The sequence below is a fragment of the Wyeomyia smithii genome, chromosome 2 (genome assembly GCF_029784165.1).
Source record: "Wyeomyia smithii strain HCP4-BCI-WySm-NY-G18 chromosome 2, ASM2978416v1, whole genome shotgun sequence".
NCBI lineage: Eukaryota > Metazoa > Arthropoda > Insecta > Diptera > Culicidae > Wyeomyia > Wyeomyia smithii.
Window position 1 is genome coordinate 253,988,842 of NC_073695.1, and position 16,400 is coordinate 254,005,241.

The 16,400-nt window shown below is 35.2% G+C and overlaps 1 protein-coding gene across 2 annotated transcripts in view; it reads right to left on the reverse strand.

The window, feature by feature from the left end:
* LOC129720822 (MOXD1 homolog 2-like) overlaps positions 1 to 16,400 on the reverse strand; it is a 429,441-nt gene that overhangs the window by 75,750 nt on the left and 337,291 nt on the right. For both annotated transcript variants that reach the window (XM_055672629.1, XM_055672630.1), the window contains one exon: positions 9,672 to 9,827. In XM_055672629.1, the coding sequence (XP_055528604.1) occupies positions 9,672 to 9,827 (156 nt within the window). The remainder of the gene's footprint in view (positions 1 to 9,671; positions 9,828 to 16,400) is intronic.

Below are 16,400 nucleotides of genomic sequence, written 5' to 3' on the forward strand. Positions count from 1 at the left end.
CCCGCGTTTTGTTTTGATGCATAGTATTATATGCTTTTATTTTCTTTGTTGGTGCTGTTGAACAGTACAAACACATTAAATAATATATAAAAATCTATTACACGGATTTTTTGATGAAGTTTTGAAAATCTAGTTAAAAGCTATTGAGCTATCTATGTAGTGCAATTGTGCTATTGAGTAACAAAATGAAGAAAAAGGTTCAAATATTAAAAAAGCACTTTGCTTATTCAAATCTATTGATTTCTAGAGTTAAATTCAAACAACAATCTGTTGCTCAATCGCAAAAAAAATCTTTGATCAACAATACAACTTTCTCACCTCGCAAGACAAGATAGTCTTCGAAAACCATCTAAACGTATGAGAATTTCAAAGTAAAATTGGAAAACACGGGAATTACATAGCAGAAATACAAAGAAGAGCTTAGAATGACAACTTGTAATGTTAAGCGGGGTTTTGAGGGTTCAAAAAAAGTGATTTTTTTTATTGCATATTATGAAAGTATAGTAACTCAAGAATGTCCCGGCATTGATGATTCTGTGTGAGTAAAATAAAAAATAAATAGCTTAATAAGTTTTATCGGGGTATTTTCGCTACGAAAAACTTTAAACGCGTTTTTCCTAAATCGATGTTTTTTGAGTCGGTGCACTCTGTATCTCAAAATCTATTCAACCGATCGTTCTCAAATTTTTTACAGTATTTCCTTACATAATTTATGAGGTAACCCTGTTGAGATTTTTTCGTTTTTGATTTTATTTTTTTTATTATTAACAACAATAGTCATGAATTTGGGCCAAAAATCGGTATTTTCACTTTCAAGTCTTGTAAAAAGTTCAAAAATTAAAAAAAAATGGAAAAACTCGACAAAGATACCTAGAGGGACATAAAAGTTAAAGGAAAAACTTTGGTTATTTCATCTCAGATGATCCAGTGCTGAGGTATGACGTGCACCGCAAAAAGTATTTTTTCTGAGGCGCCTGCGAAGAATTGCAACCATTCGGTCAATTTTCAATATTTTTCAACCAATATTTTACAGAATATAGTTCAATGACTACTCTTTAATGTACAATAATCAGATTAAATTTACTTTCACCGTACGCCCAAAAAAAAAAATCTGTAAAAACCTGTTTTTTCTGCCTTCAAAACCCTGAATCCCCCCCCCCTCCCTAAAGCTTACATCTATCACAAAACACTTACAAACTTGCATATTCCATCAAAACGTTTTAAAAAAATGTACTAGAATTGTGTTTCTTGTGAAAATTGAGATCTGATTTATTTAAAATCATATAAAAAAGAGTGACCTTGATATTAAAACAAAAAGTGTGCCCATTTACAATGTAATATATCTTTTAACATTCTTTCTGTTTACAGCCGATACTTTAAATGTTTAGATATAAAATAGTACGGGAAGGGATTCTACACAATTTTTGAGATTCGCAAGAAGAATACGTCGAAAATTCCATTCTACGTTTCTACGGTCAAGAACCTCGGGCATGTCGAACATTCCAGAACGCTTATTAATTCACAGTCATAAAATATTTTTGGTTGCACTGATTAGGTGTGTACTACACACACCAGCTCACCTTTGGTGTACTTTGTAAAAAAAATTCAATTGAAGAACGAAATTTGTTTTTTTTATATAGAATGAACATATAAACGTTCAAATCAGTTAATTAATTTTTTATTTATGCTCAAATTTGATTCATTCTCCACATAATACAGCACAAGAATCTTTTCAGAGGTTTTCGACAAGGTTATGTAGAATACTCGTTTTTTGATTAGGTATTCTACTGACGTCGGAAACATGTCGAAAAGTACATGGAGTTTTTGGCATTACATCTTTAATAATAGTAGAGACGCATGGTCTAAATATTTTTGTTCCGGTTCATTAAAAATTTCAGTGTTTAGAAGCATTTTATTAGTTTTTTATTGATTGCAAAAATATTTTTTGTAGCATGTTCATCTCAAAAACTTAACTTAGAAAAACAATTGTGAACGAATAATTGGAGTCAACGAGCAGCAAAAACTCCTAAAAGCCATTGAAATCATTGCACTGAAATTACTATTTATCAATAACACTGGTCGACACGAGCGAAAAAATATATTGTCCTAGAGCTCAATCTGGCAAAAATATAAAAAATAATAAGTTTTGAAAAATTTTTTGCTAATTTTGATGTCCCTAGTAAGCTTGAAAATGCGTCAAAAGATCGCAGAGTAATTGCTTGTCTAGTTCGTTGCTTCTACAGTTGCTTACGGTAGAACATCATTTAAGCCTCTGAAGACCTAACACACTTTCGATTGGATAAGGAACGCAAAAATTCAAAGGAAATGTTGAAAAGCTTAAAAGTTAAACAGTATAAAAGCCAGAAACAATCGACTTGGTATTTTCAAAGACACAAGACTCGGAAAAGAGGGAAAAACATACCTCATGTGTATTTTATTTTTAATCAGATGCAGTTTGAGTTCATTAAGCAGACAGTATGTAAAGTAGGGAGAGCGAAAAATAAGCGAACTGGAAATATGATACGGAATTGGAAAAATGTACCGCATCCCGACGGGCAGTTTGAGCTCAAGGTAAAATTCCTGATTAGCTTTTGTCGACCAATTGTTAACATAGTTTTGACCTAGAAATCACACTGAAAATAAACGAAAGATCATAGCTTTTTAACCGTTCTTGTGAATTTGGATGCCGTTAATCACTTCAGAAGAGCTTAAAGTCTTCAGAAAAATTCGTAAATGCCTCACGAATGCTTGCGAAAGGGGAGAGGGGGATAAGATTGAAAATTTTTGAAAAACTAAAAAAAATTAACACAACTAAAATAAATTAAAATTAGTTAAATAATTTCTTGCTGTGATCTTAACAGCTGAACCTTGAGAAAGAAGTGAATTCACCGTCGCTTAATGATTATGTACTTTACTTCATTTCTACTTAATTTTAAATTTGGTTTACTTGAACATGACTTTAACTGAATTGATTTGTTTTTGTTTAATTTGTTTTTTTTTGAACACGCTATATGTGAAAAAAATGTTTCATCTTCGAAAATATTTTATTTTCTTAAGAGAAAATTTAATCTTAAGAGAAAAGGTGTATGATGAGAGGGGGTATTGCCAAATCTTACGAAGCCTTATTATAGCGGGAGGGGGGGTCGAAATTTTCGAAAAAAGTCCTTACATAATTTATGGATAACGCCTTACTCTCTCTCTCTCTCTTTTTCTCTCTCTCACTCTCAGTCTCTTTTTCTTTCACTCTTACCACCACTTTTTCATTCTTTTTATCTACCTCTCTCTCACACACTATTCAACTCTCACTCTCTTACCATCTTTCTTTCTCACTTTTTTTCTCAATAGCTTACTCTCTCACTTACTTTCACTCTTTCTTTTACACTCTATGTCTATTTTTCTTTCACGCTCTCTCTTATTTTCTTTTTTTTTCACTCTCTATAGCTTTCACACTTTTTTCCCTCACTTTCCCTCACTCGGACTGTTTTCAATTTTTCTCTTACTCTCTTTCTCTCACACTGTCTTTAAAATGCATTCTATCTCACTCTTTTTCATTCTCTTTCTCTTTCTCTTTCACTCTCGCTCAGTCTCTTTCTCTCTCGCTCTCTCACTCTCTTTCACTTTCTTTTTCTTTCACTCCCTCTCATTCTTTTTCTGTTTTTCTCACTTTCTTCCTCTCTCGCTCCCTTTTTACTCTTTCTTTTGCACAATCACTCCCTCTTTTTCTTTCATATTCGCTTACTCTGTCTTAGTCTTTCTCACTTACTCTCTCTGTTTTTTGCTTTGACTATCTTACTCTCTCGATTTCTTCATCTCTCACTCTCTCTTTTACTCTCACTATCTTTCTATTTCACTTTCTTTCGCTATCGCTCTCTCACACTTTCTCACTTTTGTTTTCTCGCTTACTCTCTATCTCTCTCACTCACTTTCTCGCCCACTTTTTCTAACTCTCACTCTCTCTATCATTTTTTCTCTTACTCTCTTCCTCTTTCTCTCATTCTCTCTCACATTCATTCTCTCTCACATTCATTCTCTTTCACTTTCTTTACCTCTCATTTTCTCTCAATCTTTTTTTCTCTCGCTCTTTCTCAGTGTCCTTCTCTCTCTCTCACTTTCTTTCTCTTACACTCTCTATCTTTCTAACTCTCGTTTTCTCATACTTTATCTCACTCTTTCTCTTTCACTTTATACCACTCTGTCTCACTCTGTCTCATTCTGTCTCACTCTCTCTAACTCCCTTTCCCTCTCTCTCTCACTTTCATTATCTGTCTTCCTCTCTCACTCTCTCTCTAGTTTGTCGTTACATTTTTGTTATTTCAGTAATTTGTTTTGCTTTCATTCTTTCTAGTGTTCCTTCAATTACAATTTTGGATCAATGTTGGTACGGCTTATTTTATTTTATTTTTCAGATCAAAACAGAAGAACTTAACAAAAATGTAACTGCAACTGAAGCAAAAAAAAAGAAGCGTTGAGAGCGTTGTTTTTGTTTTAACCCTCTTGTGCCCAGTGCCGCCTTTGGACGGTCTTTAGTTAAACCTCTAAATAGTTTCAATCAATACTTAAAAAATGTTTATGAAGACTCATAGTGATTTTTTCGAAGTCCGTCTAGAAACTAACTCGGGCACTAGAGGGTTAATCATCCCAGCTTGTTTTCGATCAATTCCTAAAAACAGAAAAGGGGTGTTCAAAAATGTATAATTCGAGGAAAAAAAATTTTCTGACTTCCTACTGACTCATTATTTTATTTTCCAGATGCTTTTGCGAACTCCGGTACCATTGAAAATTGTTAACTCTTTTTGAAATGCAAATTTTGTCAGTGAAAATGAGCATTGATTGGGCGCTCAATGTTCACTTTCCCTACCACGGTCGACAGGATGTTAAACCTAGTTAACGGGGAATGCACTCTTTGGGCTATATAAGAGTCCATTCCTGCTCAAATCAATCTTTTTACCAGTGGATGGAGGAAAGGACGGTTCCAACTCAGTATCGGCAGCAGAGAGTTGCAACAGCGGTATTGGTAGAGGCAGCAGTAATGGTAGCGGCCAGTGCTGAAAAAAATCACCACCTAGAAACTCAAACAGACTGACATCAAGCCAACCTTAGCGTCAAATATCTTTTCTACGCACAAACATAAACTGTAGCTAGACAAATCGAAATGTTGATTTTCGATGAACACATTTGTTGGTATTCATTCCTCAGTCAAAGTTCACATTCGTTTATATATTGTCAAAAATGAAATTTATTATCATCATCACAGAAACGAAAACGAATATCAGTGCCGGTAACTTGTATTGAATATCTGTATTACGTTGAGCTCAGATGCAATATTCAATATTAAATTCTTGGGATTCGACAAGCAACTGACTGACCTAGACCAGTTCATACGTAATCACAGCAGCCATCATAGTATATATTTCATATAATTTATTTAAGTTATAACGTTTAATACGTTTGTTCTAATAAATGATATTTCTCATAAATAAGTTCAATCATAATCACGAACTTATTATTTGAATTCATGAACAATTGATAAGCCGAAGCGACCTGTCTATTGGTGATGATTCTTGGTTTCTTCTGAGTAATTTCATCATCTTTGAATAAACCATGATCAAACGCTTCAGAAGAATGACTAGTACGGAAATGCCGGATGATATTCCCGATGTCCAAAACGACTTAGGAATGTTTGCATTCGCTCCCAACATCAATTTGACAACGCCCACGTGCAATCAGCGGTAAAGCAACTTCCTGTAGCGTACGCTTCCTTAAAAGAAGGTTTTTAATGTTGAAGCACTTTTTACAACGTTAAAAACACATGGACGATAACCATACATGCATAAAGCTTTCTAGTTCTGATAATAACGTCATCACGAGAAGAGCTTCCAGCTGGTATTGCTATCCATTTCAGATTATTTTCGAACTAAAAAAAATGTAACTACCCTTCAAAAAATATCAGTACCTCAAATCGAAATTGATTTTTTTGCCTTTGTGTTTCATTTTCACGGTTGCTATTTTTGAATTGATAGATGAACAGATCCGAATATCTTCTGTTTCGTTCTTGTTGGGTATTATATTCATTTTGAGACGTCAAGTAACGATGAACACTTTTGTTTACATCGCATATCGGATAGTGGAACCGATTGTCATGGTAATATGTATCACCTACACGACGAAAAAGCTAAGTTTCAATGTTATGAAACTCATTTGATAATTTTAACCACTGGTAGCGGCAATAGGTACCAACAGCCGTAGTGCTAGCAGCAGGTTTGCCGGGTCTACTTTCGACTCAAACTGGTGAAGCTTTGACTTTTTCGGACAATAAGACAAGCTTACTGAATCCTTACAAACATAATTTGTCGGCCGTATCTAGTTTTTGTGTGACAACCGCTTTTCACCATGTTGACAGGATTGCGCTGGATTAAAAAAAATGGCACTCTGACTGATTGCGCTGCATAGTGTTTGTTCCATCCCTGTTCAGTGATGTCGTATTTTTATGGGCAGATTTATATTCTCATTTGCACAAAATTCCAAAAATATTTAATATACTTTACTTCATGTGTTCAAACTCCTTAGTAAAGACGATTGTAAATTCGACTTTATAGCAGCAATTCGAACTTCATCCTCATGGCTGTCAGCAAAAACAGAATTTTATTGTTTTTTAACCGCATAGCTGCAATATGCAACACGCAACATAAAATAACTCTTTGAAAATAATTTGGTGACCCTAAAAAGATAAATAATGGCAACTGGGGTCGATTTGCGCCCTATGAATGTCAGCCCAATTTCGGTATTATTCATATAAACTGGAATTTGATTTATTTTTTCACTTTTGGCTATTTTACAGTAACCGCCTCCCCGCAAAAAGGAAACGATTATGTGAAGACAAATTGTTATTGTATCGTCGAGTATCGCTTACACTTTAAATACAACATTAAACAAATTTCAAATAAGTTAATTTAACGTCGAGATAAACCTATTTCAGTATTTTAAGGGAACTGGGGTAAAATCGACATGTTGCCGACATTTAAGATAGATCAGACACCTACCAATCGATTTTTGAGACTTTTTTACTCAATATAAGATATAATTTGACTACCAATTTCAGATATTAGCGCATTACCATTAATGCTAAGACATACTCGATGTTGTTTTGTTCTGTGAAATATACTAAAACCATGCCAAAACCGGTTTCGTAGAATCGCCGTTTTGAGCTCAGTTTTTGTCCGATTTAAGATCTATTTTTTTAAAGATGGGTAAGAAAATATGTGAACAAACTCTTATAATTTTGATATTTGGCCTTAAAATGATAATGGCTTCGAAAATACATCGAATATTTCCGATTTCTCAAAAATTAAAAATGGCGTAGTTGTTACCCTTCAATTGAAATATGTCCAAACTCGGGGAAATTTATTTTCGCATCAAACTTCATCAAGAAATCATACATAGTATCTCTCTGTGTAACATCTCAAACTTAAACAGAGAATAGATTTTCAAATTTATGGTTTTTGACGCAGAATTACATAGAATGGTAAAAACCCTGCAGTATAAGGACTCCCGGAGCCAAGACGGTGTCAAGAAACTTTCATGTGCCGTTCCAAGAGGACGACTTTCATTTTTCGGAAAAAAGCATTAGATGGCCAAATTCCATTTCTTCCGTGTTAGGTATTTTCGTCACTGCGACTAATTTTCTGCTATTTTCTGACAAATACCATGTAATGTAGGTTATTACGATTCGGTTTGTGGAGAACAGTGTAAAATGGCCAATTATTACCCAATATGGTAACTCCTGAACCATGATGATGTCTAGGAGCTAGGAATTTAATTTTGAATTCCAAAATGGCTAAATGAGCAATGAAATATCACAAATAGTTTCAAGTTTTCAAAGCATTAAACTCAAACAGCCTCGGGTACGTTCAACTAGTCATTGACGCTTGATTTTTAAAAATATATAATTTCGTGATAAAATTGTGTTACAAATTGATGTTTAAAACGTAACTAGGCGAATGAAAATTTAAAACGAATGACTACTTAAAGTAATTGTATCAATAATGCCAAGATTTGTATCTAGTTGAAATTTTGAATCGTTTTTGGTAATGAATTCCATTTTTGGTATATAATTTTGTCTTCCTCTCAATTTATTCAGTTTGTTTTATGTTTGAATATTATATAATCCGGTCTACAATTTTTAGGATTTTTTATTTCAACCATATATTTCATTCTCTGTACCATTTTACCACCATTTCAATACCAATCTAATGCAAAACCTGCCGTGGTTACAAAAGACCATTGTTGTGCAGTGTTTACAGAAAAATCAAAAGTAGCAACTGTATTGAATTTTATAAATTATTGTTATCAGCGCTGTTTATGTATATGAAATCACGTCCTTCAGCGAACATGAAAATCCGACACGCATGCCCCTGTTTTAATGAACCTATGAACACGCCTGTAATACGAGCCACAAAAGCTCGGCCTATTATTACATCCTCAATGATTAAGCTAGCAAGTGGTAGTCCCTGACATGCATGATACCCTCCCTCGGTGCTCATCATCATCATCATCGGCACTACTGCATCACCGCAACATCGTTATCATCATTCACGTTGTCAACATCGTCGCCGCTGATGTGCTGCTGTTTGTTTCCATCTGCATTCGGTCGCCTAGATTCAACCAAGCAGACGGAGAAGGCTTTTTATTTGCGCTTTCGGAATTTATGCGAACTGGATATCTGGAGCTCTCTGCAATTATCCCAATGCTGTCAGTCGGTCGGTCGGTCCTCAAAATTCCCCCCTCAAGATGCATGTGTGTGTGTGCACTCGAAAGCAAAAAGCTTCCCGTTTTGATTGAAAGATAATCGTCGCAGAAGCAGCAGCGGTGCACTTCTTCTGTGCGAAATAGGGTAGCTGTCGCATCTTGAAATTACCACTTTATGGATATTAATTGCTAGCTTTCACCACATGCTCGGAAGTTGGCGTGCAATTGGGACAACGATCTCTTTGGTGTTGTTACCACACCGAACGCAAATTGCTTCTCTGGACTGGAGCAACGAACGCTCGATGGACCTTGAAGAGCGAGCAGATGCATGTTCGCACGTACAGTTAATAACGTGGTTCTAATGTTAATAATGTTTGCTCACAAGACGACAATGATGATGTTGATATGTTCGTGATATGATGCTGCTTGTTGGTATCGCATTCAAATCAGCGAGAATTAACAGTTATAATAGGAACAATGAGATGAAAGTAAATTGCGTGAAAATAGTGCTGCTATTCACAACGAATTGGCTTCAAGACACTCTTCTCCGGCCGTCAAACTCATCTGCGTCGATTCGTTCCACGAATATGATTCTTGTAACACCGACAGGTCGGTGATTGATCGATCCCGAAACGCTTGCATCATTTTGCGCAGGCTTCGGTGAACAACGCTGCTAACAGGCGTCAAATTACCGCACGGTTCAGCGGGTAACCAGACCCGCGCGGACGTGCGAATCTCCTACGCAAACTGCTGCTAGGAAGCATCGAAAATCACTCGTTAACAAACCGCTCATTAGCGGTCCGCACACACCCACACTCACACACCATACCCAGGCCGCGGTTCGGGCGAAAAATCCAAGTTCCTTCGTCGGCAAACAGTGCTGACTATCATTGTGGCCCACAAGAGGGTTAGTGAAGGGGACTTACAGTTATCGGTACGTCGTATGCCACGTCACAGGTGTCCAACTTCCGCTTGAACCGCAGCACCGTGTGCGTCTGATTCTCATAGCCAAGCAGCAGGACGTAGTCCTGGGACGAGTCCACTAGTGGCTGGCCGTCGCCGTTCTTTTTCACGTGCCGATCCTGTAAATGGGAAGAAGAAGAAAAAAAGATCAACCGTTAGTAGGTACGTGTATTTACCGTGCCAGATAGCAACTGTATTGCTGTTCTGTGGTTATAGTTATGGCTGTCACGGTGTGGAATGGGACGGCAGCAGTGGACGTGGCTTTACCGCACACGGAAGCAATGTAAAAGGTAAGGTGGATGCGCTAGGCTAGCTAGCAAATGCGGGCGAGAAGTTTCTACTTGCTGCCTAATGATAAATAAATAGAAATACTGCTGGGATGGAAAAACAAATTCATGATTAATGAACGTCGCTTTTCCACGACGATGGTTCTCGCGCGTTGGTGTTTTCCGTGCCGATTGGAATTGGACGACGTTTGGGGGAAGGGAAAGGCAGGGAAAAGTTTTCTGTTTTTGTTGTTATGTCATTCACTTCACTTGAACTTTCCGGTAAGTTTACCGAATATTAAGTTACTTTGCGCAAGCAGACCCAAGTATACCTTTCCCCCTGTTGTTTTATATAGTTTCATCTAGAGGGTTTTATACACGGTGGAGTGAGTCCTGCTGAGGGTGTTTTGCTCTACTGATGAGATTGAAATCAATACATTTGATAAAAAAATTTATTAGGCAACAAAATCTAATTTTACTTGTTAGAACGTCATGTTTCTATGGAAGCGTGAAGATTTCTCTCTTTTTTGGTAATCATTTTAATTATCTACTCCTAAAACTACCCTCCCTTCCCAGAATTATTGATTTCTGAATTAATATCCCATGCGTCTGACTTTTTTTCCACTTTAATTATTTTCCCTCACATTCACTTAAATTGTTTCGCTCCGTTTCTACTGGTTATCAAATCGAGAACGGTATCTTCGACAACGGTTAGCTCGAAAAGAAACACGAATGCTGTCAGTGAGAGTAATTATATCTTATATCAAGAAATAAAAAATCAATAACGGGATTGAGATTCTGAAAAGGGTTGCCACACAATAATTGCAGAAAAATAAAATCATGGTCAAGTGACTTGAACTACTAGAAAAAAAGTGCTTTGATTCTAACGGCCCTCTGAAAAAAAAACTGCACAAATAATTCAAGCATTATTGAAAGCATGTTATTTTCCAAGTGTTTGTATCTACAAACCCATATCAAATCACATAAAAATGTTGCTACTGAAGGTTTTTATGAAATATTTGATAATTGTTAACGTTTCGCTAAATCAGGAACTACATACGAATCACGTATCAAAGCCTCTCCTACAAAAACTGCAAAAAACATGTCTTGTTAATGTTTAATGAGTTTTTACTCACAGATAACTTACGGGGAGGTTCCCATCCCCAGAGCATTGATAAATCATGTCAGTAAATTGGCATCGTATTCCAGCAAAAAAATTTTGACGCAAATAGTAGGAGGTTCTCCTCGATTTAAATACTACCAAGCAATGTAAGCGATACAAAATCACATTCGTTTTGTGCAAATTTTGCCAGTTGGCATATTACTGCTGGCTCGTACGTTTGTGTACGGCTTTTATTTCAAACTAAATTTGTCGCCCTATGTGTTGATTTTGAAATTTGAATGAAATGAGGGGAGCATCTCGGTAGTAAAGTAGATTGCGTTCTTGCTTTTACATCTTGAAACTGGAAAAAAAAAAAATTCAGTCACCCGTCACGCATGTTTGCTTTTCGAATGCTGTCGAGTTTATCACAGCAGTGCGCACCGCGACGTGTTTCTGTGTATTCTCACTAGAGTGCTTAATCCTCTAGTGCCCAAATTAATTTCTAAACGGACTTCGATAAAATCACTATAAACTATTATAAACAATTTTTAGGTATTTTTTGAAGCTTTACGAAACTTCGACTGAAGCCCGCCAAATGGCGGCATTGGGCACTAGAGGGTTAACCACTCATGTTTCGCTCAGCTGTGGTGTTAATTTTTCTGCGAGCGGCAAAAACACAGCACAAAGTAGAGTAAAAAGTGTGGTGGAAATATCGCTACACGCCGCGCTCATGTTGGACACGAAGTGAAGGGTGAATATTCACTCTGCTTTTTCCACAATTTGAGGAGAATAACAAGTCTGAGTGTTTTAAATCAATCTGGACATTTCGTTACAGAAATTAGCCATGTTATCGCTGCCTGAAATTAGTTTAAACAATTTTGTAATTGTAACGATAGTTACAAGAGCATCTAGCATCACTGTACAAAAACATTCCGTTAAAATATGTTCAATAAAACTGACAGGTTTTATAAAAACAGAAATACATTTTTAAATGTCGGAGAAAGAAAAAATAAAAAGGCATCTCTGATTGAACTCAGAGTTGCCGAAGTACACTTTCAAACGCCGAAAAGTCCCGTATTAGAAAAAAAAAATCGAAATAAGCACAGAAAGAGAAAGAGAAAGAGAAAAAGAAAGTCAAAGAGAAAGAGAAAGAGAAAGAGAAAAAGAAAGAGAAAGAGAAAGAGAAAGAGAAAGAGAAAAAGAAAGAGAAAGAGAAAGAGAAAGAGAAAGAGAAAGAGAAAGAGAAAGAGAAAGAGAAAGAGAAAGAGAAAGAGAAAGTCAAAGAGAAAGAGAGAAAGAAAGAGAAAGAGAAAAGGAGAAGAAAGAGATAGAGCGAGAGAGAGAGAGAGAGACAAAAATAAGAACAAGAGGAAGAGGAAATGAAAGGGAAAGGGAAAGGGAAAGGGAAAGGGAAAGGGAAAGGGAAAGGGAAAGGGAAAGGGAAAGGGAAAGGGAAAGGGAAAGGGAAAGGGAAAGGGAAAGGGAAAGGGAAAGGGAAAGGGAAAGGAAAAGGGAAAGGGAAAGGGAAAGGGAAAGGGAAAGGGAAAGGGAAAGGAAAAGGGAAAGGGAAAGTGAAAGGGAAAGGGAAAGGGAAAGGGAAAGGGAAAGGGAAAGGGAAAGGGAAAGGGAAAGGGAAAGGGAAAGGGAAAGGGAAATGGAAAGGTAAAGGGAAAGGGAAAGGGAAACGAGAAAGGAAAGGGGAAGGGAAAGGGAAAGGGAAAGGGAAAGGGAAAGGGAAAGGGAAAGGGAAAGGGAAAGGGAAAAGGGAAGGGAAAGGGAAAGGGAAAGGGAAAGGGAAAGGGAAAGGGAAAGGGAAAGGAACAGTAATAGGCAAAGAGAAAACAAAGAAAGACAGATAGAAGAGAAGGTACAATAAATGGAAAGCGAAGGAGAAAACGAGCGATTTTGCTTCCTAATTTAAAAGTTTTGATAATGTCAATCAATTAAAATAAAGCAATTGAAATATTTTGTGAAGTGAACAGAAAGTTTAAGAGATAGGGAAAGATTGGAGAAGAAATAAAAAGAAAAATAAAGAGAAAGATGAAGACAGATATTAAAAAGAGGAACAAAAACAGCAAAAGAACCAGAACCAGAACCAGAACCGAATACAGAAACAGAAACAGAAACAGAAACAGAAACAGAAACAGAAACAGAAACAGAAACAGAAACAGAAACAGAAACAGAAACAGAAACAGAAACAGAAACAGAAACAGAAACAGAAACAGAAACAGAAACAGAAACAGAAACAGAAACAGAAACAGAAACAGAAACAGAAACAGAAACAGAAACAGAAACAGAAACAGAAACAGAAACAGAAACAGAAACAGAAACAGAAACAGAAACAGAAACAGAAACAGAAACAGAAACAGAAACAGAAACAGAAACAGAAACAGAAACAGAAACAGAAACAGAAACAGAAACAGAAACAGAAACAGAAACAGAAACAGAAACAGAAACAGAAACAGAAACAGAAACAGAAACAGAAACAGAAACAGAAACAGAAACAGAAACAGAAACAGAAACAGAAACAGAAACAGAAACAGAAACAGAAACAGAAACAGAAACAGAAACAGAAACAGAAACAGAAACAGAAACAGAAACAGAAACAGAAACAGAAACAGAAACAGAAACAGAAACAGAAACAGAAACAGAAACAGAAACAGAAACAGAAACAGAAACAGAAACAGAAACAGAAACAGAAACAGAAACAGAAACAGAAACAGAAACAGAAACAGAAACAGAAACAGAAACAGAAACAGAAACAGAAACAGAAACAGAAACAGAAACAGAAACAGAAACAGAAACAGAAACAGAAACAGAAACAGAAACAGAAACAGAAACAGAAACAGAAACAGAAACAGAAACAGAAACAGAAACAGAAACAGAAACAGAAACAGAAACAGAAACAGAAACAGAAACAGAAACAGAAACAGAAACAGAAACAGAAACAGAAACAGAAACAGAAACAGAAACAGAAACAGAAACAGAAACAGAAACAGAAACAGAAACAGAAACAGAAACAAAAACAGAAACAGAAACAGAACAAGAAAATTTCAAATAAAAAAAAACAAAAATACAAAAGGAAACGTGAAATTGGAGAAAAAAGAGAATCAAAAAAAAAAAAAGAATGAAAGAAAGAGTAAGTATAACATAAATTGAGAGAAAGAGAAGACAAAAAAGAGGAAGAGAGAAAGGAAGCGAGAGGGAAAGTAAAAAAGGAAAAAAAGTGAAAGAAATAAAGAGAGAAAAACATATTAAAACAAGAAAAAGAAAAAGTTAAATAAAAAAGAAAAAAAGGTAGAAGAAAAAGAGGAAGAGAAAGAGAAAGAGAAAGAGAAAGAGAAAGAGAAAGAGAAAGAGAAAGAGAAAGAAAAAAGAAAAGAAAAGGAGAAAACGATTAAAAGAAAAAGGAAAATAAAAAAGAGAAAAAAAATAGAATAAAATAACAAACGACAGAAATTTAAAAAAAGAGAAGAGAAGAAAAAGAAAAAGAAGAATAGAATGCAAATGAGAAATAAAAAGAAAAAAAACGAGAGCAAGAGAGAAGAAGAGAAAAAGAGAAGTTGAGGGAGAGAACAAGGAAGCAAATGATAATGAGAAAAACAAAGAAAAAAAGAAACAAAGAAAATAGAAAATGAAACAGAAAATAAATTCCAAATAATTAGAATAGATTGTTTCCATTGCTGCAGTTCACATAAGAATTGATGATAGTTATATGTGGCAACCGAAAAACGTATCTGCGGACGGCGTAAGAGGTTATTCTATCTTTTGGTAGTGGAATTGAATGGATATATAACCTGTTCTCATTATTCATAGGAAAGTGAAAAAATATAACGAGAAAAAGAAACAGAAAAAAAAGAGAAAAAATAAAAGAAAAGAACAAGAATGAGAAAGGAAAAGAAGAAAAAAATCATGAAAATGGAAATGAAAGAAAAAAAGAAAAAAAAAGAAAAAGAAAATCAAAAGTTATTTTAAAAGGAAAAATAGGCAAAGAAAGAGAAAAAGAAAAAATATTAACAAAAAAAAGTATGATAAAGAAAAAGAGAAAAAAAGAGAAGAATAAAAAAAGGAAAAGAAGAAGAGAAACAAAACTAAAAGAAAACGGAAGGGGAAATTTAAAAATAAAACCAGAACTGGAAAAAAATAGAACAAAAAATTAATAAGGAAAAGAAAAGGAAAAAAATATAAAGATATAGAGAAAAAACCAAGCGAAGGAGAAAAAAGGAGAGAGTATAAAGGATAAAGAGAAAATAAAGCAAAAAAACAGAAACAGAATGAGAAACAAAAAAAGAAAATTGAAAGGCAAATAAAAAAAGTAGAACGTAAAATAAAACGAGGAAGAGAAGGAAAAATATACAAGTCAAGAGATCGAAGAGAAAGAAAAAAGGAAAGGGAAGAGAATGAAGATGAAAATGAGGATGAAAAAGAGTAAGATGAAGAGAAAGACAAACTGAAAGAGAAAGAGGAATAGTACTAGGAAAAGAAGAAAAGTGGAAAGCGTATTTTAAAGCGAAGGAGAAAACCACATATGTTGCCAGTAATCGGGAAGCTTTAATGATGCTAATAAGTTGAAATTTCCATTCCAAATACACACTGACTTGGCAACATTCACTTCTGAAGGTGAAATAGTGAGTAATCCCCAAATACACTCTGGATCGCTAAAATACACTTCTAAAGAAGGCTCAGTATCTTCAAAACACATTTTTTAAAACTAGAGATGATTAACTTAATAAGCTCAGAATCGTACGAATATGTTATATGTACGCGAATATGTACGCGTTCAAAAACTAGACTAGATTACACATTCACAATCAAACAATTCAAAAAATAGGCAAAAAATGCAGTTCCTAAAATCAGACAAACTCACAACAGAAAATTAACTCAAACTATGCTCGGAAATTCTGAAATACGGAGGCGCTATAACACGCCATGATACTTTTATTAAGAGCATAAAAAAGTTGGTCCTAAATAAAACTCTGTATCGTCAAAATATGGTTCTAAAAGGTAGAAGTCAAAGAGACCGAAATGAAAAATAGACCCTAAATATAATACTGATGACTGAAAAAAAAAAAAAAAACAACTAACAAGATTTAACTCAGAATCGCCGAAAAACTACTAATAATTGTAAAAATACGTTTCTACAAACGGCCCCAAGAGCTAAGAAAGGGTATAATATAAAATGTAGTAATTAATAATCAGTAGGGTGACAGTAAAAATCACCTTTCGATCTTCGCTTCGAAGTAGTAGTGTTCGTCATATCGAAACAAGACTCTAAGCAAAATTTCAGCTCAATCGGGCCACGGGAACACGCGGTTTCACTTTTT